General features: G+C 49.0%; 1 protein-coding gene across 3 annotated transcripts in view; it reads right to left on the bottom strand.

Moving 5' to 3' along the window:
• The window catches only part of RAB6A (RAB6A, member RAS oncogene family), a 71665-nt gene continuing 44981 nt past the window's right edge, over window positions 1-26684 (bottom strand). The window contains exons 3-9 of one of the 3 annotated variants that reach the window (XM_075415309.1): window positions 22614-22667; window positions 21179-21295; window positions 21017-21122; window positions 18901-19012; window positions 17638-17731; window positions 6563-6629; window positions 1-1664 (exon numbers count right to left, since the gene is read on the bottom strand). In XM_075415309.1, coding sequence (XP_075271424.1) covers window positions 1600-1664; window positions 6563-6629; window positions 17638-17731; window positions 18901-19012; window positions 21017-21122; window positions 21179-21295; window positions 22614-22667 — 615 coding nt within the window. In that variant the 3' untranslated portion in view covers window positions 1-1599. The remainder of the gene's footprint in view (window positions 1665-6562; window positions 6630-17637; window positions 17732-18900; window positions 19013-21016; window positions 21123-21178; window positions 21296-22613; window positions 22668-26684) is intronic. The other 2 variants (XM_075415303.1, XM_075415294.1) reach the window with 2 other exon arrangements.

Here is a 26684-nt window from a genome sequence, read left to right as displayed (position 1 = left end):
TGTATTTACAGTTGTGTTTATTAACGGACACAGCAACTTCACAATGACTAGTAAAGGTTACAAGGGTGCACTTCTAGTGGGTTCCACTCCGTCTTTCTCGGGTAGCTACGTCTCACGACATCAGCGAAGCTCTAAACAGATCCCTCCGCAAAACGGAACCAAAAATAATTACCGAAAATAGTAAAAAAAAAAATCAAGCAAAGAAATAAATACCGAAGAATAAATGGTTAATTGTAAGCCTAGTTAAATAGAAGACTACGTTTCTTTAACCAAACTATACAGCTCTAGTGAACCAAGCTAAACCAACCTGGAAGACCGAACGTAAAAAAAAAAAAAGCTCAAAAATAAAGGCATAAATCTGCATCACGGTAAGCTGGTTTCCACCCTATCAAACACCCTTCCTTCCCACCTAAGGTCCCTCGACTAGATTTCGCTACGATCCAAGGAAGCACCCCCTTCCCACGCCCACGCCGCGGCCACGCGGCCGTGCTTCTCCCCCCTTCCGCCGCCCCCCGGCCCCGCGAGCGCAGCGGTCGCCGCTCTCCCCTCTTTCCGCCGCGTTCTCAAGGTTCCCAGCCGCTTCGGTGGGTTCTGGCGCCGGTCCTCACTTCAGATTTCCCCTAAAAATCAAAAAACAAAGCAAGCAAAACGCTTTCTCCTCCAAAGAGCCGCGACGTTACACTCCCATCTCTCGGGCAGCAAGAAGTTATTTCACGGGCGTTCTACGTCAAAGGAGAAAAACCACAAAAAAAAAAACGCTCTTAAAACTCATCTCGCGCTCCCAACGTATCTCCCCGCTGCCTGCGAGTGTTTTGCTCACGCGCCTCCACCCTTTCCTTCCCCCCCCCCCCAGATCCTCCCGAAGCCGTTGGTCCCGTTGGGAAAGACCCCCTGCGTTCCTCGGAAATGCGCTCACGTCGCCTCGGCGAGAGCTCCACAATCCAGCGGCCGCCTTCGCGGTGTCGAAACCCCCCCCCCCGCCAAGCTCGGCTTCCGAAAAACATTTTTTGGAGGGGGGGGGTTTGGAAACCACTCCGGCTACCTCTGCTCCAAAGATTAAGAGCTTGGGTTTAATTGGGTTGTTTTGATTTATTATTACTGTAAGGATCAGCGTTGAACCCTCGGCACGCGCCGCCTGCGCTCCTGACTGCTCTCGAGACATTTCCAGCGCGTCAGAGAAATCCAACGGGTCAGACTGGCCTTCTTCTGCACGGACATCTCCTCTAAGTCCAACTCCACACTTACTCAGTTGCCATCATCTCAAAGTGCGGTATCATAACAGCTTAAAAAAGGAACAAATATTAAGAAATTGTACCTATTTTTTTTTTTTCCTTTTAAAGTTATAACTAGAATACGCTGGAATATTTTGGCTTTTTTTTTTTTTTTCTTATAAATAATGAAGACACTGACAATTTTCTTTGTGGGGGGGTGTGTGCTTGTGAAGCTAATCGATCATCTCCACGAGACAGCCAGCGACGATGAACTGCAATACGTTATTACTGAAAGGGGAAGGTTCAAGCCAATATTCACACTGCAGTCAATGGAGAGTAGAGGGAGGGGAAGCAGTGATGTTCTGAGGAAGGCAGGAGCCACGCGGTATTAGCAGGAACAGCCTCCTTCACTGACAGGCTGCTCTTGAGGCTTTTCCAGTTTAATGTCAATCACTGGAAGAAAGAAGTTAAGGCAAACGCACAGCCAGGCGCGGGTGGGATGGGATTTTGACCGGCATGTTCCGTTCGGTGCTTCCCACCGAAATAACCAAAAGGTATTTTCAAAAGCTCTCGAACAGGCCAGCTTCAAACCAAAGCCAAGATACTCAGCAGCCCCTCCTGCCTCGGCGCTGGCACGTTCCTAAAAACGTAGCAGAAAATGTCCAATCCCAAACGTCTGTCCCTAACTGGCCCACTCTTCCCCCATGATCACAGAATCCCAGAATCCCAGCATGGCAGAGGTTGGCAGGGCCCCCTGGGGATCCCCCAGCCCAACCCCCCTGCTGAAGCAGGGTCACCCAGAGCAGGCTGCACAGCACCGCGGCCAGGCGGGGCTGGAATATCTCCAGAGAAGGAGACTCCACAGCCCCTCTGGGCAGCCTGGGCCAGGGCTCCGTCACCCTCAGAGGGAAGAAGTTCTTCCTCGGCTTCAGCTGGAACTTCCTCAGCTTCAGTTTGTGCCCGTTGCCCCTTGTCCTGTCGCTGGGCACCACTGGAAAGAGTCTGGCCCTGTCCTCCTGACCCCCACCCTGCAGATATTTAGAGGCATTTCTAAGGTCCCCTCTCAGCCTTGTCTTCTCCAGGCTGAACAAGCCCAGCTCCCTCAGCCTCTCCTCGTAGGAGAGATGCTCCAGTCCCCTCATCATCCTCGTAGCCCTCCGCTTGACTCTCTCCAGTAGCTCCACATGTTTCTTGAACTGGGGAGCCCAGCACCGGACACAGCACTGCAGATGGGGCCTCACCAGGGCAGAGCAGAGGGGAAGAAGAACCTCCCTCAACCTGCTGGCCACACTCCTCCTCATGCACCCCAGGAGACCATTGGCCTTCTTGGCAGCCAGGGCACACTGCTGGTCCACAGCAATCAGTCATTGAAGATGTCTATGCTGAAGGGTCTAATCACCGTTTCCAGAGGGGACCAGCACCAGCTTGGAGACCCTCAGTTCCAGACCAATGCCAGACTCGGTGTTCCAGCGCCGAGAGCAGCACCTCCGGCTGGTGGGCACCCAGGAGGGACCCCACCCGCCGGCTCAAAGAGCGATGAAGCCCCGGCGATAGCAGGAGCGTGGAGGAGGCCATGGAAGGACAGCTCGCTCCATCCACAAACTCCCACTCCTCCATGCTTCACAGCCACCTGGCAAGCACCTCTCTCTCCTCCCCGACCGCACCCGGCCTCGGGGCAGGCAGGAGAGGCCGCCTGGGTTTGAATCCTTCCTCCAGTTAAACCCCTCCGCCAGCCAACGAAACCCCCGCAGCCTCTCCAAACCCAGCCCTTAACAACAGCCGATATCCAAGGAGAACACCAGGTCGCCGGAGAGCCTGCTGCTCTGAACCGGCCCGGGCTGAGCTGCTCCCTTTGAATTCCCAGCGGACACCCTACGATGCTCACGTGGCCTTTCACGGGAGGAGCTTTGAATGTTAAGCCCCGAATCTGACACACGGCCGCTCAACACAAGTCTCCAGCGTTTCTCTGATCTGTTGAGGTTCAACAAGGGCAAGGGCAAGGTCCTGCACCTGGGGAGGAACAACCCCAGGCACCAGTACAGGCTGGGGCTGAGCTGCTGGAGAGCAGCTCTGTGGAGAGGGACCTGGGTGTCCTGGTGGACGACATGTTGACCATGAGCCAGCAGCGTGCCCTGGCTGCCCAGAAGGCCAATGGGATCTTAGGGTGCATCGAGGAGTGTGGGCAGCAGGTCGAGGGAGGTTCTCCTCCCCCTCTGCTCTGCCCTGGTGAGGCCCCATCTGCAGTGCTGTGTCCAGTGCTGGGCTCCCCAGTTCAAGGAAGATGAGGAGCTGCTGGAGAAAGACCAGCAGAGGGCTATGAGGATGGTGAGGGGACTGGAGCATCTCTCCTGCGAGGAGAGGCTGAGGGAGCTGGGCTTGTTCAGCCTGGAGAAGAGAAGGCTGAGAGGGGACCTTAGAAATGCCGATAAATCTCTTCAGGGTGGGTGTCAGGAGGACAGGGCCAGACTCTTTCCAGTGGTGCCCAGCAACAGGACTAGGGGCAACGGGCACAAACTGAAGCCGAGGAAGTTCCAGCTGAAGCCGAGGAAGAACTTCTTCCCTCTGAGGGTGATGGAGCCCTGGCCCAGGCTGCCCAGGGAGGCTGTGGAGTCTCCTTCTCTGGAGATATTCAAGACCCGCCTGGACAAGGTCCTGTGCGGCCTGCTCTGGGTGACCCTGCTTCGGCAGGGGGTTGGGCTGGGTGACCCACAGAGGGCCCTTCCAACTCTGAACATTCTGGGATGCTGTTAGCAGCGAGGCAAACAGGTCACTCAGCTGGTGCTTCCGACTTCTTTCTTCGGGGGGGTTGATTTGCTCTTTACAAACATAGGGAGAAAATACGCACAAAAAGGCAGACAAAAGACCGATAATTCCAATCTTACTCAAATGTTCATCCATTTGTTTGGCTGATCTAAACCTCGATACATATTTCAGAGTCAGAGGTGCTCCAAATGAGCCTCACCAGCTTCGTTACCGAGCACAAGCACTCCAAGCTCCCTGAACCCTCAACGTTCTGCAGAAAAGCCTACGGAAAATCCCCCCCGCTTAATCCTAGCGCAGCTGCCTGGGAGACAATCAGATCCAACTCCCGCTATCTGCCGGCTGCAGGCAGCCAACCTCGCCGTGCCCTTAGCGCACTCCCATTTACAGACCAGTGATCAAACTCCCCGACAGCGAACCCGCAGGCCCATCAGCCAGCGCCTGTGCGTCCTCCCGCCGTCCTCTCGTTAATAAAGATTGTTGCTCATTAACCTTTTGGTGACCTGCGTACCGAAATATTTTTGATCAGTCAAGTCCCTATCGCACAAGGCTGGCGCCTTCGCAGCTGCAGTCCACAGCGCCCCAAATCCTCCTCTCCCCCAGGCAGCAAGAGGCTCTCCAGATGTGGTTTTAGCACCAGTTTCTTGCCGCGTCCTCCCTCCGAAGCACCGTTTCTCCCCCATTTACCGACTGCCATTGATGTGATCCCCGCCAAAAATAAAACTGACAACCCTGCAGAAGTTCCTCTCCTCAACAAAAAATCTCACTCTCTTCTAGCACCTCGTCAGCGCTTTCAGTCCGGATGGGATACAGCCCCTCTTCACTCCCACCGGGGAGCACCCACCGTGGTTTCTCCCGCTCCTTGCCTGTTCCCCTCCTGCCCAGCGCTTGCTGCAGCAGGAGCTCCACCTCCCGCACCACCTTTCCTCTAGCAGTGGGTATTTGGCGGAGCAGAGACAGCGAGAAGTGGCTCGGTGATCACGGAACTGCTTTCACCTTCAGAGCTACGCTCAGCAACCACAACCACTCCTACGGTTTTGCCACAAACCACAGAACCACAAAATCACAGAATATTAGGGGTTGGAAGGGACCTCTGTGGGTCATCTAGTCCAACCCTCCTGCCGAAGCAGGGTCACCCAGAGCAGGCTGCACAGGACCGCGGCCAGGCGGGTCTTGAATATCTCCAGAGAAGGAGACTCCACAACCTCCCTGGGCAGCCTGTTCCAGGGCTCCGTCACCCTCAGAGGGAAGAAGTTCTTCCTCATCTTCAGCTGGAACTTCCTCGGCTTCAGTTTGTGCCCGTTGCCCCTTGTCCTGTCGCTGGGCACCACTGGAAAGAGTCCGGCCCCGTCCTCCTGACCCCCACCCTGCAGATATTTAGAGGCATTTCTAAGGTCCCCTCTCAGCCTTCTCTTCTCCAGGCTGAACAAGCCCAGCTCCCTCAGCCTCTCCTCGCAGGAGAGATGCTCCAGTCCCCTCATCATCCTCATAGCCCTCTGCTGGACTCTCTCCAGTAGCTCCTCGTCTTTCTTGAACTGGGGAGCCCAGCACTGGACACAGCACTGCAGATGAGGCCTCACCAGGGCAGAGTAGAGGGGAAGGAGAACCTCCCTCGACCTGCTGGCCACACTCCTCCTAATGCACCCAGGATCCCATTGGCCTTCTTGGCAGCCAGGGCACGCTGCTGGCTCATGGTCACCCTGTTGTCCCCCAGCACTCCCAGTCCCTCTCCGCAGAGCTGCTCTCCAGCAGGTCAGCCCCAGCCTGTACTGGTGCCTGGGGTTGTTCCTCCCCAGGTGCAGGACCCTGCCCTTGCCCTTGTTGAACCTCATCAGGTTCCTCTCTGCCCAACTCTCCAGCCTGTCCAGGTCACGCTGAATGCAGCACAGCCTGCCGGTGTATCTATCACTGACCTGGGCTGAGCAGCCCTCCCCAGACACACCCAGCTGACCAGGTAAGCAATTCAGATTTAGCCACGCTGCTCGTTACGCACAAAGCTTTATCGCTTTTCCATCCCTCCTTTCCCCTTCCCCACAGCTGATCCCTTCAGTTGAGTCTTCTCCTCTCTCACACCACACAGACGCCTGCCCAAAGCCATCTGGGGGTCAAGCAGTGCAATGGGCTGCCCTGGGAGCTTATGGGATCTCCATCCTTGGAGACTCCTGAAGTTTCCCTGAACATGACCCTGAGAAAGCGGCCTGCTTTTGGAGGAGAATCTTTCCGGATCTGTTTGCATCCTTCTGCGCTTTCCCTTTGCCCTCCCTTCAGCTTTCATTCAGTCGTCCTCACTTTTATACCACTTCACAGCCCTAAGCATCCCTACTGCCCCTACTTTCCACCCTCACCACCCCCAGGTCCAGCCTTCCATCCCACTGAGCCTTCTTCCTCAGGACTTGAAGCTCGATTACTTGCCCCATTCCCCCTCTCAGGCCTCTTTTGGGGACATCCATAAGCTGACCGAGGGCCGCAGGACAGATATTGCTCCCTCCTCCTTCATCCTTGTTGTTCAGGGCCCGCACTCTCCTCGTCCGCGGTAATGCCTGGCAGTGCTTTGCCGGCACCGCGCGGCAGCACAAGCGCACAAAGGATACTGTCTTCTCTACTTTTGTCTTGTGTGCTTTCCATTCCAGGCAGGGCAGCTGCCACGCGTCGGAAAAGCTGCAAAAAAAAAAAAAACAAAACACACAGGGAAGAGATCAAAACAGTTGTACTTTAAAGAGCGCACCCCAGTTGATCCAGTTCAAACAATGATTCAGTACATCCTCCGGTACCATTTACACTGCTCGCCCCAAAAAGCCCGACACCAAATATAACCTTTATTCTTCGGAAATGGCAAACCACGTTTCTGGTGTTACTGAAGATCAGATTTTACTGGCTACAGGCAGCAAACCTTCTCTGCAAACACGCTCTGTTTGGAATCCAGTGTCTCCACCTCACCTCCGCCATAGGTGTCCACGCACCCCAACAACCTGCCCGCATCAGGTGGGAGCTCAACCTTCACACCTCCACAGAGCAACCGTTCCGCAGGAGCACGGACACTGGAGAAGTCACACACAACATCCAGGAGTCGGTCACCAACGCTGGCCAAGCTGGCACACCCCAAAGAGTGTCAGTGAGGGGATGTATGTAATGACATCACCTAAACATCTTCTTCCAGGCTCCATGTATCCGTGGCTCAGGCTCCCGATGAACCAGAGCAAGGATCTTTCTTTCAAGCCTTTTCTGAGGGCCCTCAACTTTCGGTACCCGCTCCATCGCTATCACAAAATCACAGCATGGCAGGGGTTGGAAGGGACCTCTGTGGGTCATCTAGTCCAAGCCCCTGCCCAAGCAGGGTCACCCAGAGCAGGCTGCACAGGACCACATCCAGCCGGGGTTGGAATATCTCCAGAGAAGGAGACTCCACAGCCCCTCTGGGCAGCCTGGGCCAGGGCTCTGTCACCCTCAGAGGGAAGAAGTTCTTCGTCGTGTTCAGGTGGAACTTCCTTGGCTTCAGTTTGTATGTCTATCGTATGTCCAGCCCACACTCAGGCTACAAAACACAGAACAGAAGGACGCATCAAGCGAACCTGCAATCCCAAAGCAGACATCCCACCTCTCACTTGGACACTGTCGCCGGTTTCCCAGCAAGGTCTTAGCTCCAAACTCTCTTCCCAGTTTTATTCCACTTGAAGAAGGCTGAGAGATAAGACTGAACAGGACCAATTCCCTTCTCCTGCGTTTCCCACCTTTGCCCCTGAGGCTCAGACTTGTGGTTCCCACCGCATGGCTTTTCCCAGCCCAGCCAGGTGAGGAGCCAACAGATTTGCCCACTATTAATGCGTGAGGGTTCACTGTTTTCTGAGTTTCCTGAGCCCACAACAGTCTGTCTTCTCCCGTGTAGGAACGGGACAGTTAAGGACTGCCCTTCAGCCGAGTGTGATTTCTCCGAGAAGCTGCCATTTCACGCAAGTTTCCACAGTAACATTATCTTTTTCACATGTCTCTGCACACGTGGGCGCAGCAGGACGGGACGCTGGGACAGATCAGATGGATGGAAGGACAGACAGCACCTTGAGTGTTCACCAGGGTTATCTAATGGCTACCTAATTGTTTCCTACCTTTGATGAACAGCCCGAGTAGAGTTTTGATCCCGTGCTGATGCGCTCAGCACGCACATGAACACCTGACATACACTGCATTAATATTTTTACACCATTACAGACGTTGTGACTGCTGCATATTTCTTGCCTGCAGGTTCTCAAGCATCCCTGACACCAGATGTTTCCAGGCACTCCATGTCTCCACCTGTCAGCACACTAAAAGCACCGGGCTGCACGCCCGACAGCAGCTCGCGAGTCCCAAAATGCCCGGCGCAAGCCTGACGTCAGCCTCAGCGCGCTGAGTTGACGTCACTGCATGTTATTCCTGCCCTCTCCTCAAAATGACACAGAGCTAAACCACTTCTTCCCAGTGACCCACTTTCCACAGAAAACTGAGCCAAGCCACTGTCAGGCTGTTTATATTCTGAATGGAGGTGCCCCAACAGCTTTGCAGATCAGGGCCCAAGCGTTTTTGCAAATTTGGCCTTGAACGTCCACATGATGCTGGGAAGACACTGAGGACCTACTGGAGAGAGTCCAGCAGAGGGCTACGAGGATGAGGAGGGGACTGGAGCATCTCTCCTACGAGGAGAGGCTGAGGGAGCTGGGCTTGTTCAGCCTGGAGAAGACAAGGCTGAGAGGGGACCTTAGAAATGCCCATAAATATCTGCAGGGTGGGTGTCAGGAGGACGGGGCCAGACTCTTTCCAGTGGTGCCCAGCGACAGGACAAGGGGCAACGGGCACAAACTGAAGCCGAGGAAGTTCCAGCTGAACATGAGGAAGAACTTCTTCACTCTGAGGGTGACGGAGCCCTGGCCCAGGCTGCCCAGAGGGGCTGTGGAGTCTCCTTCTCTGGAGATATTCCAACCCCGCCTGGACACGGTGCTGTGCAGCCTGCTCTGGGTGACCCTGCTTCGGCAGGGGGTTGGACTGGGGGATCCCCAGAGGGCCCTTCCAGCCCCTGCCATGCCGGGATTCTGTGACATTAAGACAACCTCGTCGGCTTGATGAGTTCCCTCCAAGCTAATCACGAACAAGCCCGCAGGTTTGTGAGGAACTTTGCGCGGCAGGAGGACAAACGCACCACTCTCGTTGGCGTCCGACCTCTGCTGTCACCACCGACTGAAGAGACTGACAGAAAACTGACAGGTAGGAAAAGGCAAAGCTGCTTTCCTTCGCCGTTCCCATCGTCTCCTGCATAACCGCTCTGCAAACCATCTCCAGCATCCTCCCCCCCTTCCCACCAACAGCACCGCCATTTTGTGGGTGTACACTGAAATCTGGACTGAGACAAGGATGGGGGTTTGGAAAGCCAGATCTTGAGGTATCTCACTGATTTTAGCCAACAATTTCAAAGCAAAAATGCTTAGTATCCCCATCTTAAGTTTCTATTAACCTCTGCCGTTATCCTGAGCCTCCCAGCCTCACTGAAAAGTTCATGCAAATTCTCATACGCCAACAAAGAAGTCAAAAAAGATCAGGTGAAGAATACAGATGCTAAACTGTATTAGCCAGCGATGCAGAACAGACAGCAGGAATGCACGACCACCCAAAAGTATCACGGTGAGAGAGACTTCCCGGTCAGAATTCAGATAATTTTGAGCCAGGGAGAAGCTAGACTGATCGAATTGTGATCCTTGTACAAAAAATGTCCCAGCAGTTGAGCTCACCACTTCTTGTCACTGCATCTGCCTGCCTCATCTCGCCACCACTCTTCACTCTGCTTGAAAAGGCAACGTGACTATCATTTTCCAAGCATTTTAAAACTAGTCAGACATGAGCACTTTGGCTTATAAGAAGGAAACAGGGGGGGGAAGAAAGAAGCTGCAGACTTTCACAGCAATCTCCCATCTTGTCCTCCTGGTCAGCGCTATTTTTCCTTGCCATTCCAATCAGATAAGCGGAGAGCACTGCCAACCTTCGCAGCTTTATTAATTTTCAAAAAGCTTTTCGTGCACTCAGTATAGCACCAGACTACTCATTCTAAGTTTTTTGCATCTTGGAGATGATGAAGGAAGTAACTGAGATTCAATCTCATCTTCCTCTGGAAGCTTTAAAAGTTTTAGTACTATATTTGAATCCTTAAGCGTTTTGCAGTCTCGACGCTTTCTTTGCCTTTAGCAGTTCCCAATAAACTTCCCCACTTGACCACATTTGGGTACAGAAAGTTCTGACTCTCCTTTACTGAGCTTTGTCCCTAAAATTACTGCTGCTCTCAAAGCGTTCGATATTCAGCGAGCTTTCACAGGTTGATTAACAGATCTCGACTTCAGTTTTATCAAAGAAAACAGCTTTGTGACTTCTGGGAAGGGAAAAAATGCTTACTGGACAGTCATCAGACTGCGTCGCAAAATATTCAAATACCACCTGCGATTTGCTGTCAGAAGTGTATCGGTATGCTGTCACAGAATCCTAGGTTGGAAAAGACCTCTAAGATCATCAAGTCCAACCGCCAACCCAACCCCACCATGCCTGCTCAACCATGTCCCCAAGGGCCACATCCACACAGTTTTTGAACCCCTCCAGGGATGGGGACTCCCCCACTGCCCTGGGCGGCCTGGGCCAAGGCCTGACCACTCTTTCAGGAAAGAAATTTTTCCCAATATCCAATCTGAACCTCCCCTGACGCAGCTTGAGGCCATTGCCTCTCGTCCTATCACTGGTTACTTGGGAGAAGAGACCAACCCCCCCTCACTACACCCTCCTGTCAGGGAGCTGGAGAGAGCGAGAAGGTCTCCCCTCAGCCTCCTCTTCTCCAGACTGAGCAGCCCCAGCTCCCTCAGCCGCTCCCCATCAGACTTGTTCTCCAGACCCCTCCCCAGCCTCGCTGCCCTTCTCTGGACACGCTCCAGCCCCTCAGTGTCCTTCTTGGAGCGAGGGGCCCAAAACTGAGCACAGCACTCTACGCTTCTATGATTTCATCATCACAGATGGATTTCTACAGCACACCTGGCTCCCAACGTAGAACTCGGCTTTCCAGCGGAACAGCTCAGTGGGCCAACGAGACCCTGCCAAACTCCTGTCCAGGAAGCTACGCTTTCATGTCTGAACAATGAGCAATCGATAGATTTTAATACCCAATGCCTACATAGATGCTACGACTTCATAGCTACACCTCTCCCTATTAGCTCTGCAGGGGAAGAGCTGCTAAACCTCTCGTCCCTCCAGCACACGCTGTCCTGCCGGTACACAAGCGATGCGTTAGAGAACCGAGCAAGCTTACCCTCCCCTTCCACTACACTGCTGCCTTCGCTCACTGTCTGCAGCAGAATATTAGAGTAATTTTCACTCAGCTCTTGATGCAGGAGGGTTGAGGGGAAAAACAATCCCTCCCATCGGTTTTCAGGGTGGATACGCAACAGAGATTGGCGCAGTCCTACCAGAGCGTGCCTACGTTAGGACGCTCGCTTGACATCCCTGCTCCGATAGAAGGGAGGAAACATCTCAGCTCACAGAGCTCTTCGCTGATGTCCTGTGCTTTGAGACCCTAGGTGGAAACAGCATTACCAAAAGAAATCGTTTCAAACTCTGCCATCGCTATTTACTCCCCCTTGTGCCATACGTAGAAAGGGAGGGATGCAGTTTATAGAGGGGAGGGGGTGGGGAGTCTTAAAAAAACCTCAGCTGATGGGAACCAACTGGCATTTCTGCATTCAAACCAAGCCGCTGACAGAAAGGCTAAGGGTTTCAAATACACTAATCCTTTCTTTACACGAAGACCAGGGATAAAATTATGCCTTCAGCAATATTTCTCCTCTAAATTATTTGACTAAAAAAGGAATTTGGCAACTAAGAAAATCAACTTACTTTCTTCTTAACCTTCTGCTTATCAGCCACAGCATATGTGAACAAATCCAATTAGGGAAACTTCATGATGCTTAGAAAGCAGCCTTCTACGCAGGGCCCTCAGCGCGTCGCAGCGCCTTCAGGACCCACGCCGGCAGACTTTTCTCGCTGAAAAACGTCGCAGGCAGTTGCACATACATATGCATATATAATACAGTGGGTATACACACACATATATGTATAAATATTTGTGCGTGTGTGTGTGTGTATAAAAACAGACGTATGGAGTATTCTGTCCAGTTCTGGGCTCCCCACTTCAAGAAAGATGAGGAGCTACTGGAGAGAGCCCAGCGCAGGGCTACGAGGATGAGGAGGGGACTGGAGCATCTCTCCTACGAGGAGAGGCTGAGGGAACTGGGCTTGTTCAGCCTGGAGAAGAGAAGGCTGAGAGGGGACCTTAGAAATGCCTCTAAATATCTGCAGGGTGGGTGTCAGGAGGACGGGGCCAGACTCTTTCCAGTGGTGCCCAGCGACAGGACAAGGGGCAACGGGCACAAACTGAAGCCGAGGAAGTTCCAGCTGAAGATGAGGAAGAACTTCTTCCCTCTGAGGGTGACGGAGCCCTGGCCCAGGCTGCCCAGAGGGGCTGTGGAGTCTCCTTCTCTGGAGATATTCCAGCCCCGGCTGGACGCGGTGCTGTGCAGCCTGCTCTGGGTGACCCTGCTTCGGCAGGGGGTTGGGCTGGGGGATCCCCAGAGGGCCCTGCCAACCCCGCCGTGCTGGGATTCTGTGATTGGTGAGCAGTCAGAACTTCTTTTTTTAAGGCAGGAGTTCAATGCAGCCGTCTGGAAGACTGAGTCACACAAAGTCTCTTTCAGCATTCAACCCCGCAACCTTCTTCTTGATTAAACTCTGAAAAAAACACCTCGTCTCTCGCCGTTAGTTTCAACTCATTTGCCAAACCGTGCCTTTCCCGCTACTCCAGCCAATAAACCCCCAACGGACCAGTGTCACAAGCTACTGTAGGCATAAAACAGTTTTCACTGTAACACTCCTGCCGCGATATGGAAAGGACAGGAGGATCACCGTCCAGATGGAAAAGCCAGGCGAGAAACCTGTTCCCTGACACAAAGCAAACAAAAATGTTTCCCTAATTCTCATTCTCCGAGGAGAGCAGCGCAACTCGAAGAATAATTCTGGCCCAACAGACAGACAAAAATCAAGAGACGGGCGAGGGAGCCAAGCTGCTAGACGCAGCCAGCTCTGTGAAAGCAGGGTTACTCGAGGGGCCACGGTCCTTTAGCTACTGCCGTGAGAAAGTTTTGCTGCCAAATGCCACATCCAGCCTGTGGCTCTTTGAGAGCAAACGCGAAGCGTGCCAGGTGCCGCTGTCAGGAGGTCTTCAGGGCTCTCCCTCCGCTCTCTCGCTACGAGACAGCAAAATGAACCCTGACATATTCTGGGCATGAAATCCACAGACTAACAATAAGATTCCCTGAAATACAGACTGCCGAGCTAGAGCATGAATCTCAAAGTCTTTTAAAGCTTATTCAGGGCTGACAAATATAATGAATCAGAGACTACGATTCTCTGCATTAAATGAAGCAAGTTATCTACTTCTCTCCTTGGTCTTAAGGCTCCCCTGGCAATCAGTCTGTGCTGAAACTTGCAGGATCTAAAAGCCAATTTTTTTCTCCCCTCTATCGCATCGATTTATCCCCAGAATCCTACTATCACAGTTTTTATTCCGTAATATCATCCACTCATTTTTCTTTCAACACTCTCTCCCCCAAAGCCAGAAGGAACAGTAAATGTGTAGGACCCTGGTGACCAGAGACAGCTCTACCCTACCAGATCCAACAGGACACTGCAGCTATACGCTACACCCTAGCCTGACAGTGTGCACCTACAAGAGATGAAGCTGTCCCCAGCAGCTCACCGGATCAGTCTCTGGTAAAACAAATGCCAGAGAAGTCACAAAACAAAAGCCTGCCATGTCCAGGTTTCAGCCAGCACGTACACAGGCTGCAAACCCTCTGCACTTCTCCCCAGCGACTACACGGAGATCCACCGCCTAGCCTCTAAACCAAGCCACAGGTTACTCCCTTCCACCTCAGTCCCCAGTACCGTGTCACCTGAGGCGCCGTCTTCTGAGCTGTCCCCTTTCAGGCCACAGGGGAATGGCAAAAAAAAAAAACTGTCAGTGGTATGTTCCCCTCTATTACTTTCACAGAATCACAGAATCCCAGCATGGCAGGGGCTGCAAGGGCCCTCTGGGGATCCCCCAGTCCAACCCCCTGCCAAAGCAGGGTCACCCACAGCAGGCTGCACAGCACCGCAGCCAGGTGGGTCTTGAATATCTCCAGAGAAGGAGACTCCACAACCTGGAGATATTCAAACCCTGGCTGGACACGGTCCTGTGCAGCCTGCTCTGGGTGACCCTGCTTCGGCAGGGGGTTGGACTGGGGGATCCCCAGAGGGCCCTGCCAACCCCTGCCATGCTGGGATTCTGTGATTCTGTGAATTGACATCTCTGACCTGTAAGAGAGGATGGAAAGAAACAAGGAAGCTACGGTGGGCCATACATGAGGCATCAGTGAAAACAGAGCTCGCTCTGGGACTGGTAACATCAAGATGTCCGCATCCGACACCACACAGAAACCAAAACCTTAACGAGAAGGGCATGGAAATGCAAAGATGCCAGCGATCGAGGACTGAGGGTTCAACTTCATCCCAAGTCTCCTTCTGCCTTAACTTGTGCCATTCCCTACCTTTCGCCCAGGGCACCGGATTTAGACCCAGGAGACAGATTCTGTGCTGGGAAGAGAGGACAGCAGGGAACCAACAGCATTTTGTCAGCTTTTTTGAACTGCTCCAGGCTGCCAAGTGAAGCACTGACAACCTGAGAACTTTTAATTCTGGGAGGTGAGAGTTTTGCATAGAAGAAAAAAAAAAAAAAAAACAAAAAACAAAACAGCTCACATTCCCTAATCTACATATTTCAGTCGTACGCAGCATCACAGCTGCACGGTAATTGCTAAATCTGAATCCATACCCCAGTGGCCAAACCAGTGACTGGTCACTAGACTAAGATTCGCCTTTACATTAGTATTTAACATCTGGCACTAGGTGAGCGTAATTTTTACATAAATGTGTTTCATTACCTGTAGTCAAAATATGGATTTTGTATCTAAATTAGACACTTCTATTAAAAATCCTGTATGAAAATTAACTTGGACAGTAATTGTTCCGCAGAATCAGAATATATTATGGATAGAAGTTTCCAGCTATGGAAAGGTCAAACTTACATTCAGTTTATTAAAGAAAGATTTTAGCCAGGTTATGGGAAGAGTATCCTTTCTGCAGCTGTACCCATATGCTTTCCTGTTTCATTGGGGAAGAATTTATTGACAAGTTAGCAAAACAAATTCACACCACTCAACAGGGAAGCTGCAAGGAAATGGAGAACTAGATAACCAGTGGTGTTAAAAGTCTTCTCTTTCGAGAACTGTTTCAACAGCTACTTATTAAACTAATCAAAAAATGAAAGTTTCAAATATTCTGCAGTACAGAACAGCTTTGAAGTTCTTGAAAATCTCAGTCCATGCGACACAAGAATCAAAACTCAGAAGAAAAATCTATTTTTAGTCCTTTTTGAATAACCACTTGTGTCTTTTGGTTTGGTATTTTACACAGAAAACGACGTCACTGCAAATCTGTCCTCTTGCCCAATTCTGACAAGACTTCACACTACATGATGCAGTGGTATGTCACAGCCCCAAGTTTTTTAGATACTACTGTCTACTGATGTTAGTGAAAAAGAAGAATTACGCCTCGGAACACCAAATCTTCCATTTAATACAGAGTGAATTAGCCTCCAGGTTCCCACCACCTCTTTTTTTTTTTTTGCTGGAGCTGAATAACTAAACCTATTTTCTCACAGAAGCAGTCTTACAGCATGTAACCTGACAATTCAAATCAGAGGCATAGTTTGTCTAGACCTCCATTATACAACTAAGAATTTTCTCTAGAGAGCGTGCAAGTGAAGCTACAGCTACCGAAATGGCTTTATGCTCTGACAAGCTTCATTAGTACAATCCCTGAACAGCTTCAGCATAAAACACAAAAAGATAAAGTTTGTTCCTTCATAATGTATTAAACGGAGCTACCATCCTTCATGATGAAGGCTGTGCTAGCTTTACAAAGCACATGTTTTATTCAACAACAGTATCTTACGCCAAAACAAACTACGGGCTTACCCTACGAGGTTTCCTTACTTCTGCCTCAAATCCTCACGGCTCCAACCGGCCACGAAAGCCACAAGCTACCTCACAGGCTTGGACACGGACTTCTGGAACCGTGTCAGCTGCCCAGCAGCTTCCTCAAGGAGAGAGGGAGCACAGACCTTCATCATCATCACCATCGTTCCCCTCAGCGAGGCGACTGCTCTCCAGCGCACACCCCCGAGTAAACATTAAGGATTCCAGCACAAAATCCGAGCCTTAATTACAAGGCAGTCTCTGTGTTGTGGCAGGATAATTGGTGGACCCTGGAACCAAACACTTCTATGCTTGCTAATGCACTGAAACACAGTGCCAAGTTAACACGTCTAATTATTACATTATATAAGGAATAATTTTTCTCCTAATATACAAAGTCCAGGGACGTTTTAATAACAGACCCTTTAGTCCTGTCTATAACATACAAAGTAATTTATAACCCTGTTTTACCAACTCCTTATACAATTCTGCATATGAATTATCTGTGTAACTACACATGTAAATAAAATAAACCTGTGATGTATGCGTGTGCACGCGTTTGTTCTATGAAGACACCCACGAAAGACTGTCTTCTCCCTCTTGCACTACGGCTTTTCCTCCTGCCATGACCAGCAGCCAGACGCGTCGGCAGTGAAGACTCCATACCAGAAATCGATGAAAAAGCAGTATCCCATTACGCACTGGGTCAGTAGGGATGTACAGCTCAAGCTCTCCATTCACGATCCGCAACCAAGTATATTTGCTTACACAACTAACAAGCTCAAACAAAATTTCCTCCATGTAAGCACCAGATCAGCGTTTACTACTTTCACCAGTTCACTGTTCACCAAGTGATTTATCTTCATTAACACAAGTGCTAAAACTTCATCTAGCAGGTCAGAATTTAAAGAGCCGTCGCTCATCTCACAACATAAAACCTAATTTCGTTGCCGTTGCATCAGCTCAAAAGACATTTCACTGCTTTCCCCGATTCAATAGCAACTCGTCTTCTACCAGAAACAAACAGCTTTGGCTGTCCAAGCACATTTGCTCACACTCCCAGTGCCTTCCAGCAGAATGGGAACACCAGTTTACACTGTCTCACTGTACAGTGGAGGCATGGTAAGCCACCACACTCCTCCTTGACTGGTTTGCCCACATTCTTTCACTGAATCAGCACCAGAAACCATCCTCAGACCTGTGTTCCCCCAACTTCTCAGCTCATGCGTTAATCCCTTCAATCTAAACGCCACATCTGGATTATCAAGAATCCAGGAAGGTACGGTTCCACACCCACAAAGCATCTTCGATGAGTCCTCTTTTATAAGGGAAAGATCCGAGTCATTTGCCGCAAGGTCAGGGATCCTTCCGAACCTCAGCGAATGAGTCGACTCGGAGATGTTGATTGCTGTGTATGGACAACAGACGTCCCTCTGCACCCCCTGCAAGGCCTCCCAAGGCCTAGGGAGGTCTGATTTCCACGGCGGTGCGTTAGGAGAAGTAATCTCAGGGCTGGCTGCGGCCGAGACGGCACTCACCTGTTTGACGTTGTATCCTGCTTTTGCACTAGTTTCAATGAACATTACATTCAGCTCTTTGGCTTTTCTTTCTCCCTCCTCAATGGACACTTGTCTGGGGAAAATAACACAGAATTAGGAAAAAAACCAGACAAAACACATGGAAAATAAAGATTTTTTTGTCTTCAACCCAAGGAGATGACTGCTGCATTACAGTTCTGCAAGCATTTAATGTGTGTTTTCTCCCTGCATACAGATGCCACACACTGAGCAGAGCCAAGCACCACCATTTCACCCTAACAGATGGAATTCTACGGCACACCTGGCTCCCAACGTAGAACTCGGCTTTCCAGTGGAACAGCTCAGTGGGCCAACGAGACCCTGCCAAATCCCTGTCCAGGAAGCTACGCTTTCACGTCTGAACAATCAGCAATTGATAGATTTTAATACCCAATAACAATTGACAACTTGCAGCCTACCAAACTATTTTAACGCAGGACTGAGTGTAACCACCTCCCATCAAATGAATTTTGTCCTGCTTTCCCGTGGCTGGGTGTCCCACCCATTAAGCAGGCCACTATAGCAAAAACTGGGGGAAACTCTGGTTCAAGAATTGCCAAACAAAAATCATGAGGCATATGATGGGACTGTGCGTGCATAAACAATTCTTAATAGGATGCCATAAATCTGAAGTAAGGGTGACATGTGAAACTGTTGTCAGGAAACCAGGATTTCAATCAAATCAGGAATACTTCCCCCTCATGCTTTTGCTTTACCTTTGTGACTTTTTACTCATTTGTGTTAAGGATACCATAAACCCAGAATAAGAAGAGTACACAATGCAGCAAAAGCTGAAGATGCACAACTCCTAGGAAGAATATTTAAGTTTGCCAACTTCTGAAAACCCCCGAAGTGTTTTAAAAGGGAAGATTACTTGCACCTATCATTTCTATCTGAGCAGCTCTATTAAGCATGAATGTTTGTAACGACTTTAGCTTCTTCGCTCACTGATGCAGGTTGTAGTTAACCCTCCGTTCTCTCCTGACATCTGAACAAGCTGGCGACAGTTTCTCAACTCATTCCCAGCACCGTGCTGGAAACTTGTGCTTAATCAAACGAAAGTAAAGTTGAGATGGCTCTGTAGTCACAGCCATCTCCAGGACAGTTAAAACAAGCTTCAGCGTTTTGAAAAAAAAATACAAGCGTTCTTTTTAAATTAGCAGTCTGGAAGCAAACAGCAGCAGTCTAAGAAAAGCATTTGAAAGAAGAGTTATTCCTCCATACCTCTTATCTGCTAGATCTGTTTTATTTCCCACCAGCATAATGATGACATCACTGCCCCTTTCCGTTCTGACATCATCGATCCACTTTGTGGTTTGCTGGAACGAGTTTACATCTAACAGAGAACAGTGGAGAGGATTATCACTGCAGGTATTCTTCACGGATCACTGGCAAATACATCTGTAAGTCTCAAATCAAAGCCTCACGTTCTCTGGAATTGGCATAGTAGGGTGATGAGGAATCAGCAAGTGAAACCCTAAGTCTCCCACACTGAAGCATATGAAAACTTTGGCATTAACTTAAAACGGACTAGCACTTCATTACAGGTGAATTCAAAGCCAGGGAGTGAACCGAGTTGATCTACAATTTGGTCTTGACAGCGTCTAAAACAAGAAGCCTTATGACTGTGTTTTAGACCAGTTCCCTTCTTTTAAGTTCAACATAAAATATCTTATATAGAGAACGGGGATCAACATGATATTGCATTCTACACTGCTCTTGGCTCGTGCATCTGCAGCAGGAGATTCCTACAGTTTCATTGCTTCTCAGAAGTACTTACTACCAGCTCCGTGTTAATATTTTTAAAAATTGTATTTTTATATAAAATTAATATTAAAAAAGGGGGGGGGGGGGGGGGGGGGGGTTGGACTAGATGACCCACAGAGGTCCCTTCCAACCCCTAACATTCTGTGATCTGTGATTCTGTACAGTTTAATCACTTTCTACTCACTAGGTTCAGGATTTTCTCTAGGAAATATCAGGGCTATACAACACGCCAGCAACTCCTGTGTCACTGAACAGTGAGTTCAAAACAGCTTCCAAATCATTTGCGTAGAACCAGAGATAAAATTTAGCCTATCCACAGACACTTTTTCTTAATGTCACTTCCTCAAAAGCTGCAAGAGAAGAATTTTCGGCAGCTATCCTGATCTAACGAGACTGTGTGTTGTTTGAGAAGTCGCATCCCATACGGAAAAACTTGTCTGGAAGCTGCCGTGGAGCTCAGCGTTTGCCCGTCAGCTACACAAAGAGCATCCGAGATGCCAAAGTAGTTTGCAGTACTTAAAGAAGGAGGGGCTCTGCAGCAGTTCTTGAAAAGTATTGATTTTTTTTAATGGCTTCTACTGCATAGTAATATATTGTATGCTAGACAGTCAAGATTTGATCGCTTGCCAGTGTCTCAATTCTTCTCTTTACTACTTGGTAATATTGAATTTTCTAGATCAGTTAAAAAATTGCCAAGTTCACCGCTAACCCATAATTTCAGCTCAGATGAAAGTGCTATTTTTAACAATTAAAGCTTTTATAGGTAAAGCCCGTGTTCCTGCTGTAACCTTCTAGTATTTACAAATCAAAGGACGAGCACTTTTGCATTTGTACAGAAGAATTAGGCCATTGCTCTCAGTCAATTCTGGTTATAGAACTGAAAGCATCTGAAGGTTTGGTTCTCCCTAAAACAAAATTTCTTTTTCTTTGCAAATACAGAAAGCTAGTAAGTTAGGGGTCTGTGGACCGAGGGGAGGGACAGGAGAAGGGTTGAAAAAGCACTAATATTTTAGTTGACAAAAATGCACATACCTTAGTAAGAAATGAAAGAGCAATTGTTAAAGGATAAGGGTTTTGTGGTAAGTTTTACATATGGTGAAACGTGAAAGTGAGGGATTCAAATGGAAACATGATGTTAATGTATTTTCCCCCCAGCCCACGCCCAGATTTTTTTTGGGGGGTGGGGGCAAATGGAGTGAAGCAAGCTACAGCTATCAGTGCAAAGTGTCTAACTTCAGAATTCAGATATCTATGAACATGATTCAGGTGTTTGAGACCAAAAGTCGTAGGTGATATTACGATCAAAAAGCAGATGAAAGAGGGTAAAGTGCAACAAGACCGGCCAGGACTCAAGGCTTCAGGAGAGTGCAATAGGAAAGGGTTACAAAATGATGTTTGTAAGACAGTTTATACGTTACAACAGCTTAAAACTTGACTACAATAAAAGAAAACTATTTTGGTTTTTTTTCATGCCAGAATGAAGAACAAGCAGATGACTGTGATAGGACATGCAAAGCTAGGCTAAAGGATGAAAGGGGCAGAGTATTAGAAATGCAGAATTCCCCCCACTCACTTGTGATATCATAAACAACAACTGCAACAGTGGAGTCACGAATGTAGCTAGGAATCAAGCTCCTGAACCGTTCTTGACCTGCTGTGTCCCATAATTGCAACCGTACCTAACAAAATCAGTCAAACAAGCAAGAAAAATAAGAAAAAAGGTCAAACCCAGCGCAATATACCTACTTGTGATATCGTAAACTACTACAGCAGCAGCAGAGTCACGGATGTAACTGGGAATGAGGCTACGGAAACGTTCCTGACCCGCAGTATCCCACAGCTGCAACCTGATCTGTGGGTGGGAGAAAATTAAAAAAGCCGAACTGCCGCTAAAAATAAAAGAGTAAATAAGTTGTACTTTTTGAAAAAAGCTAAACAAAAATTATAACCTCATGCAGGAGATGACTGGGGACCGGGAGCAGCAGCACGCTGGCTCCTTCACAGCAATCTCTGCCAAGCGCTAGCAGCAGCCAAACCGGTTAATGTGCACCTACCCTGGGCTTTCCGCTGTCTTTGCTTTCTAAAAAATGTTTCCCTTCCAAAAGGGGAGAAAGCTAAGGCGAATGTTCACCCGCGCTTCTGCCTACGCAAGGTTTTCATGCTCTGCTGCTATCCTTCCTCAGGACCCAAGCCCGTAACCTCCAGCGTCCTGGAGGATGGCTGCTGGTGGAAGAATCGGACCCCGCCTCATACTTGGAAAGGAAGAGCCTTCAGCTGCTGTCACAGCACCGGCAAAGCTATAACGGGGATTTTTCAAGGAGGACGAAATGCTAGTTATTACTCTGTATTTAAGCCTTAGCCACGCTGCAAAGTAACATGCACACAGATGAGGCTGAATGTCTCTTACCATCAAGGTTCTGAAAGAAAAGGGAAGATATACTAAAAGCAACACGTATGGCAAGCCGCGCAAGGGCCAGTTTTGCTCTGGAAAGAACATCTCATCGCTCGAGCGCTTTCACAGCAATCACATTTATTGTGGGTTTATACAATACCCATAAGCTTATGCAGCACTGCACAATCTGCTTCTGCAAATAGCTCAATGCCTGAATTTCTTAATTAAGAATCTGAGCTCATTTTAAACCGCAGGCTTGCTTCCACAGAGGAGCAATTTCATTCCAGGAACTAGACCTGCACCCAGGCTAAGAAATAAGTATCATTTCTGGATTACTCTTGAAGGCAACCTTCTTTTTACAAAATTAAGAATATCAAGCTAGCTATTAACTGGCAACATCTGGCAATTTATATTTTATCTTTCTGTCTTGTGACATCAAAAACTGAAGTGGTTAAGCTTCTCCAAATTCCCACCATTATACACCCCTCAAACTATCCCTATCATCTCTTTCTTCAAAGAGGATGACACCACAGCACCTTCTGCCGCTCGTAAAATGGCCCTCGTGAGCCCTGCGGAGATGAACCAAATGGTGACTTCCCGTTTCCCCAAACAGAGCAGGGAGCTGGCTCCACAGCACTCGTCAGTCTGGAAGCAGCTGGGAGCTGAAGGCTCAGTCTGTCCTTCCAAGTGATCTCAGAACTGTGGGCTGCACAACTACAACAGATGCTGATCCTCAGTCCTACTGTACATAGAGAAGTGCAACAAAAATCTTACTCACTGTTCGATCCTCCAAATACATGGTTTTCGATAAGAAGTCAATGCCGATTGTTGCCTGTAAAAAAATGAAAAAACCAACACCTCTTAAATAAAACATCAGAACAACTGCAGCGATATTCAGGGGAGCGAGCATTACTGTCACATGTAATGTACATGTCAGCACCTGTAGCGCACCTGCAAGAAAAATGGGCTGGTTTTTTACTTCCAAGATATAGCTCTACCTATAAGTAAGATTCAATAAGCAGTTTCCTTAATACCCATAACCAGAACAGTATCTTAAGGCACAGAAAGTTGTTAACCTTAACTTCAGTTTGCACATACTGACAGTTTAATCCACTCGGTCACACAGGTATCAGCAAAGATTTTTATGCATACGACCTAAGTTAGTGTCTATCAGCTGAAATGAGATATCTGGGCACGCTGTATTCTTTCTTCCTGACTGCCAAATACCTTAATGTATCTTAAACCCTTTTTTCATTAAGGCCAAGGTGGACGTCTGCACGTCTGCCGCAGCACAAGGCCGCGTGCACACACACGGCCCCCAGCCATTACCAAAGCTCAGTGATAGTAAAGCTCGCTGCAGCAGAACTGCATCCAAGTTTCTAGACACTAGTGGGAGCTTCGTGTAGAACATCCTTTATGTGTTTCAGGCAAAGAGCAAAGCATTAGTAAGCACTATCAAGTGCTGCTTCTTAAATACAGGATCTTCACCCCATTTTTCAAGGCTGCAGCGAGGGTGAATCCAAGCTCCCGGAGTTCGTTCGCAGCAGGGATACGGCCACGCTGACCTGTTGGGGCTGTAAGGTTGCTCCGGCCTCGGCAGGACTCAGAGCATCTCTAGGAGCTGCACTGCTCAGCAACATCAACACAGCCTGGAAGATGTTCCAAACAACTTGATTTAATAACAATAAACGGGGAAAAAAAAAATACAGGTAAGAGGTATATCTCAGCTAGGGCAAAGATGCTTGATACAAGCTGCTCCCCTCTCTCCCACACTGAAGCAGGTATTTCTAATGGAGAGTCTATTCTACTGTATACACTCCATATGGTTACGTCGCTATTATGCCCTCGTTATATATCCCCATAATTAATTCCTTGTATTCTGCCACATATTTTACGTGGTAGGAATGAAGGACAGAGCCAGCCAGCCTGCCTGCGAGCAATGCAGAAAAACCAGCTGCAAATGAATTAAAAAAAACGGAATTCAAACTGAATTTCCCTTTGCAACTAAATATAACACATCAGCAAACAAACTTCCCTGGCTGGATCAGGACAGCAGTTTTGAAGTTCCAGAGATGCACACAGGAAGAATAATTAGTGGTAGATCCCAAGATGGCTACTCGGTGATTTTCACCTGTCATCAAGAACTGTGGCATTACCAGCTCAGAGAGATGATGCTGAAACTGCAGGGCGGATACGAGCAGCCTCAGAAGACAAATGCAACGACACGCTTCCCTTCCGCTTTTGTTGCCCAGCGTTTTGGCACAGGGTAGTCCTCGGAAGATTGCCTCAAAGACGCTTCCTATCTTCCCTCGTGTCTATTTGATTTTTATTTTACAGAAGAATAGCTACAAAGTCCCTAAGATCTTACACCGTACATACAAGTCAGGATGCCGTTCTGGCTGACAAACTGCTGGCGACTCAGATTTTCTCTGCTCTCAGTGGGAGTTGGAACATCAGCTGCAAAGCCCGAAACCTGCCTCAGCCTGTACTTCATGCCACCCCTCCCACGCAGCTGCACGGCAGCAAGAGCTCTGTCTGAAGCTCGCTGCCGTAAGAAGTCTCTGTATGCCTGCTGGAAACGCAAGCGCCACGCAGAAATGCCTCGGGTCAGTGAGATTCCTGCACTTGGAGGCTCGCGGCTTGGGAAATACCACACAAAGGCCAAGCACAAAGCTGATTTTAGACCTGGGCGATGAAAATATCTGAGCTAATCACATTGAGAAGAACGTACGGCAGGTCTGTTACTTTCAAGCTGTAAAACGGCTCTTGACCTAAGCCCTCACAGGCTTTAAGAATTACAAAGAATCATAAAACGGTTTGGGTTGGAAGGGACCTTAAAGATCATCTGGTTCCAACCCCCCTGCCATCAGCAGCGACATCTTCCACCAGCCCAGGTTGCTGAGAGCTCCATCCAACCTGGCCTTGAACCCTGCCAGGGAGGGGGCAGCCACAGCTTCTCGGGGCAACCTGGGCCAGGGCCTCACCACCCTCACAGTGAAGAATTTCTTCCTTAGATCTAATCTAAATCTGCCCTCTTTTAGTTTAGAGCCGTTCCCCCTTGTCCTATCACTACACACCCTTGGGAAAAGCCCCTCTCCAGCCTTCCTGTCGGCCCCTTCAGGCACTGGCAGCTGCTCTAAGGTCACCCCAGAGCCTTCTCTTCTCCAGGCTGAACAGCCCCAGCTCCCTCAGCCTGTCCTCGGAGGAGAGGTGCTCCAGCCCTCGGATCATCTTCGTGGCCTCCTCTGGCCCTGCTCCAACACATCCATGTCCTTGCTATGTTGGGGGCTCCAGAGCTGGACACAGGACTCCAGGTGGGGTCTGACGAGAGCAGAGTAGAGGGGCAGAATCCCCTCCCTCGCCCTGCTGGCCATGATTCTCTTGATGCAGCCCAGGGCACAGTTGGCTTTAGAGCCAAATCTATCTGTCCACCTGTGTTGTTCTGACCACCCCATGGTACAGAGGAGAGGCCGTATCAAGGAGCGGATTCACGCACTCTATATTTCCCAGACTTTCACTAAAATAGGTAATCTGCAAAGAGGCATTTTGTCACAGTTCTGACTGAAAGAGAAAAAAAAACTTGGGGGATCTTGACAGGTCAATGGTAAAGCAGAGCTCTGTGATGTACGAGTAGAGGAAATGTCTGCTTACTGCTGGGGAAAAATACATGGACACGAAACTAAACTAATTACCCTAATTAAGGTGTAGGCAGGTTGAACCCGCTTGTGAAATGCTGTGCGCCACACGGAACAAGCAGGAACCAGGCACGCTCTGAACACGATGGGAGGTGCTGCAAAGGCCGACTGCAAGTTTAAAGAAGACAAGCAGAACAAAAAAAAGCTCAAGAGAGCCACACTACGGACGGGGCCGCGTATGAGAACACTTTTTAATCCATCTGTCCTCACAACACTACTGTCTAAGCAGGAACTGCTGTTACCCATTTTATAGACTATACTTGCTAACACACAATTACCCAAGACTATGCAAGGAAGCTTGAGGCTAAGCAAAAATCTGAAATATTTTTCAAGTCGCAGACCAGTGTCTCAACTCAACACTGTCCTCCCTCTCTCCTCCTCCGAGAGCCTGAAGCTAAAGGGCAGCATGGCCTACAAATCCCCTCTTGCACAACACAGAATCAATGTGCTTGCCAACACTGGTCTTTCATTCTACATCACACAAGGTGCCACAGAAGAAGAAAAATCTCTCCTGGTGTGTCCATGGAGATGAATCACTCCTGGTAAAATACACACCACCAACGGCACAATTTTATTTCAGGTGTTTGGGTTTCCTTGACACAGTACAGAGAGTTCTTGCTTGATTCACAAACGCCGCTTTCATGAAAACAGCCTATTAATAAGCTACGGGCAACAGCTGAATTCCTCTTCTCTAGCAGCAAGCAAAAGAAAACATTAATGCACAGCACAGATTTTATTAAACAGCAGCCTTCTATTTTTACCTACTGAACACAAAAAACCTTGTTCAAATGATAGGTTGTGGCAGCTTTCCGAAAAGACGCATTCAAAATTGATCAGAAATGTCCAGAACGAGCAAATCGTCCATCAACTAACCTAGAGCTACAGTGAACCACGCACATAGTTTGATCTGCGTTATCACTCAAGTACTTGGCTTTGAAAGGTCTCTACATAATCCTGGGCATCGAGACAATTATATTCTGGTTTGACGCTAACATGTGGTGTGATTTTGGCCAAATTACTGGAGCTTTTATGACTCATTCTTTCTTCCAGCTATCGCAAAATAGGACGTATGGCCCCACCTCCATCGTGACTTCAGTAAAATATGCCGGTCTTTGGATGAATGACGCTATACCAAGCACATTAACACCCAAACC

Source organism: Opisthocomus hoazin, chromosome 1 (assembly GCF_030867145.1).
Source record: "Opisthocomus hoazin isolate bOpiHoa1 chromosome 1, bOpiHoa1.hap1, whole genome shotgun sequence".
NCBI lineage: Eukaryota > Metazoa > Chordata > Aves > Opisthocomiformes > Opisthocomidae > Opisthocomus > Opisthocomus hoazin.
This window is presented reverse-complemented; position numbering and strand designations above follow the sequence as displayed.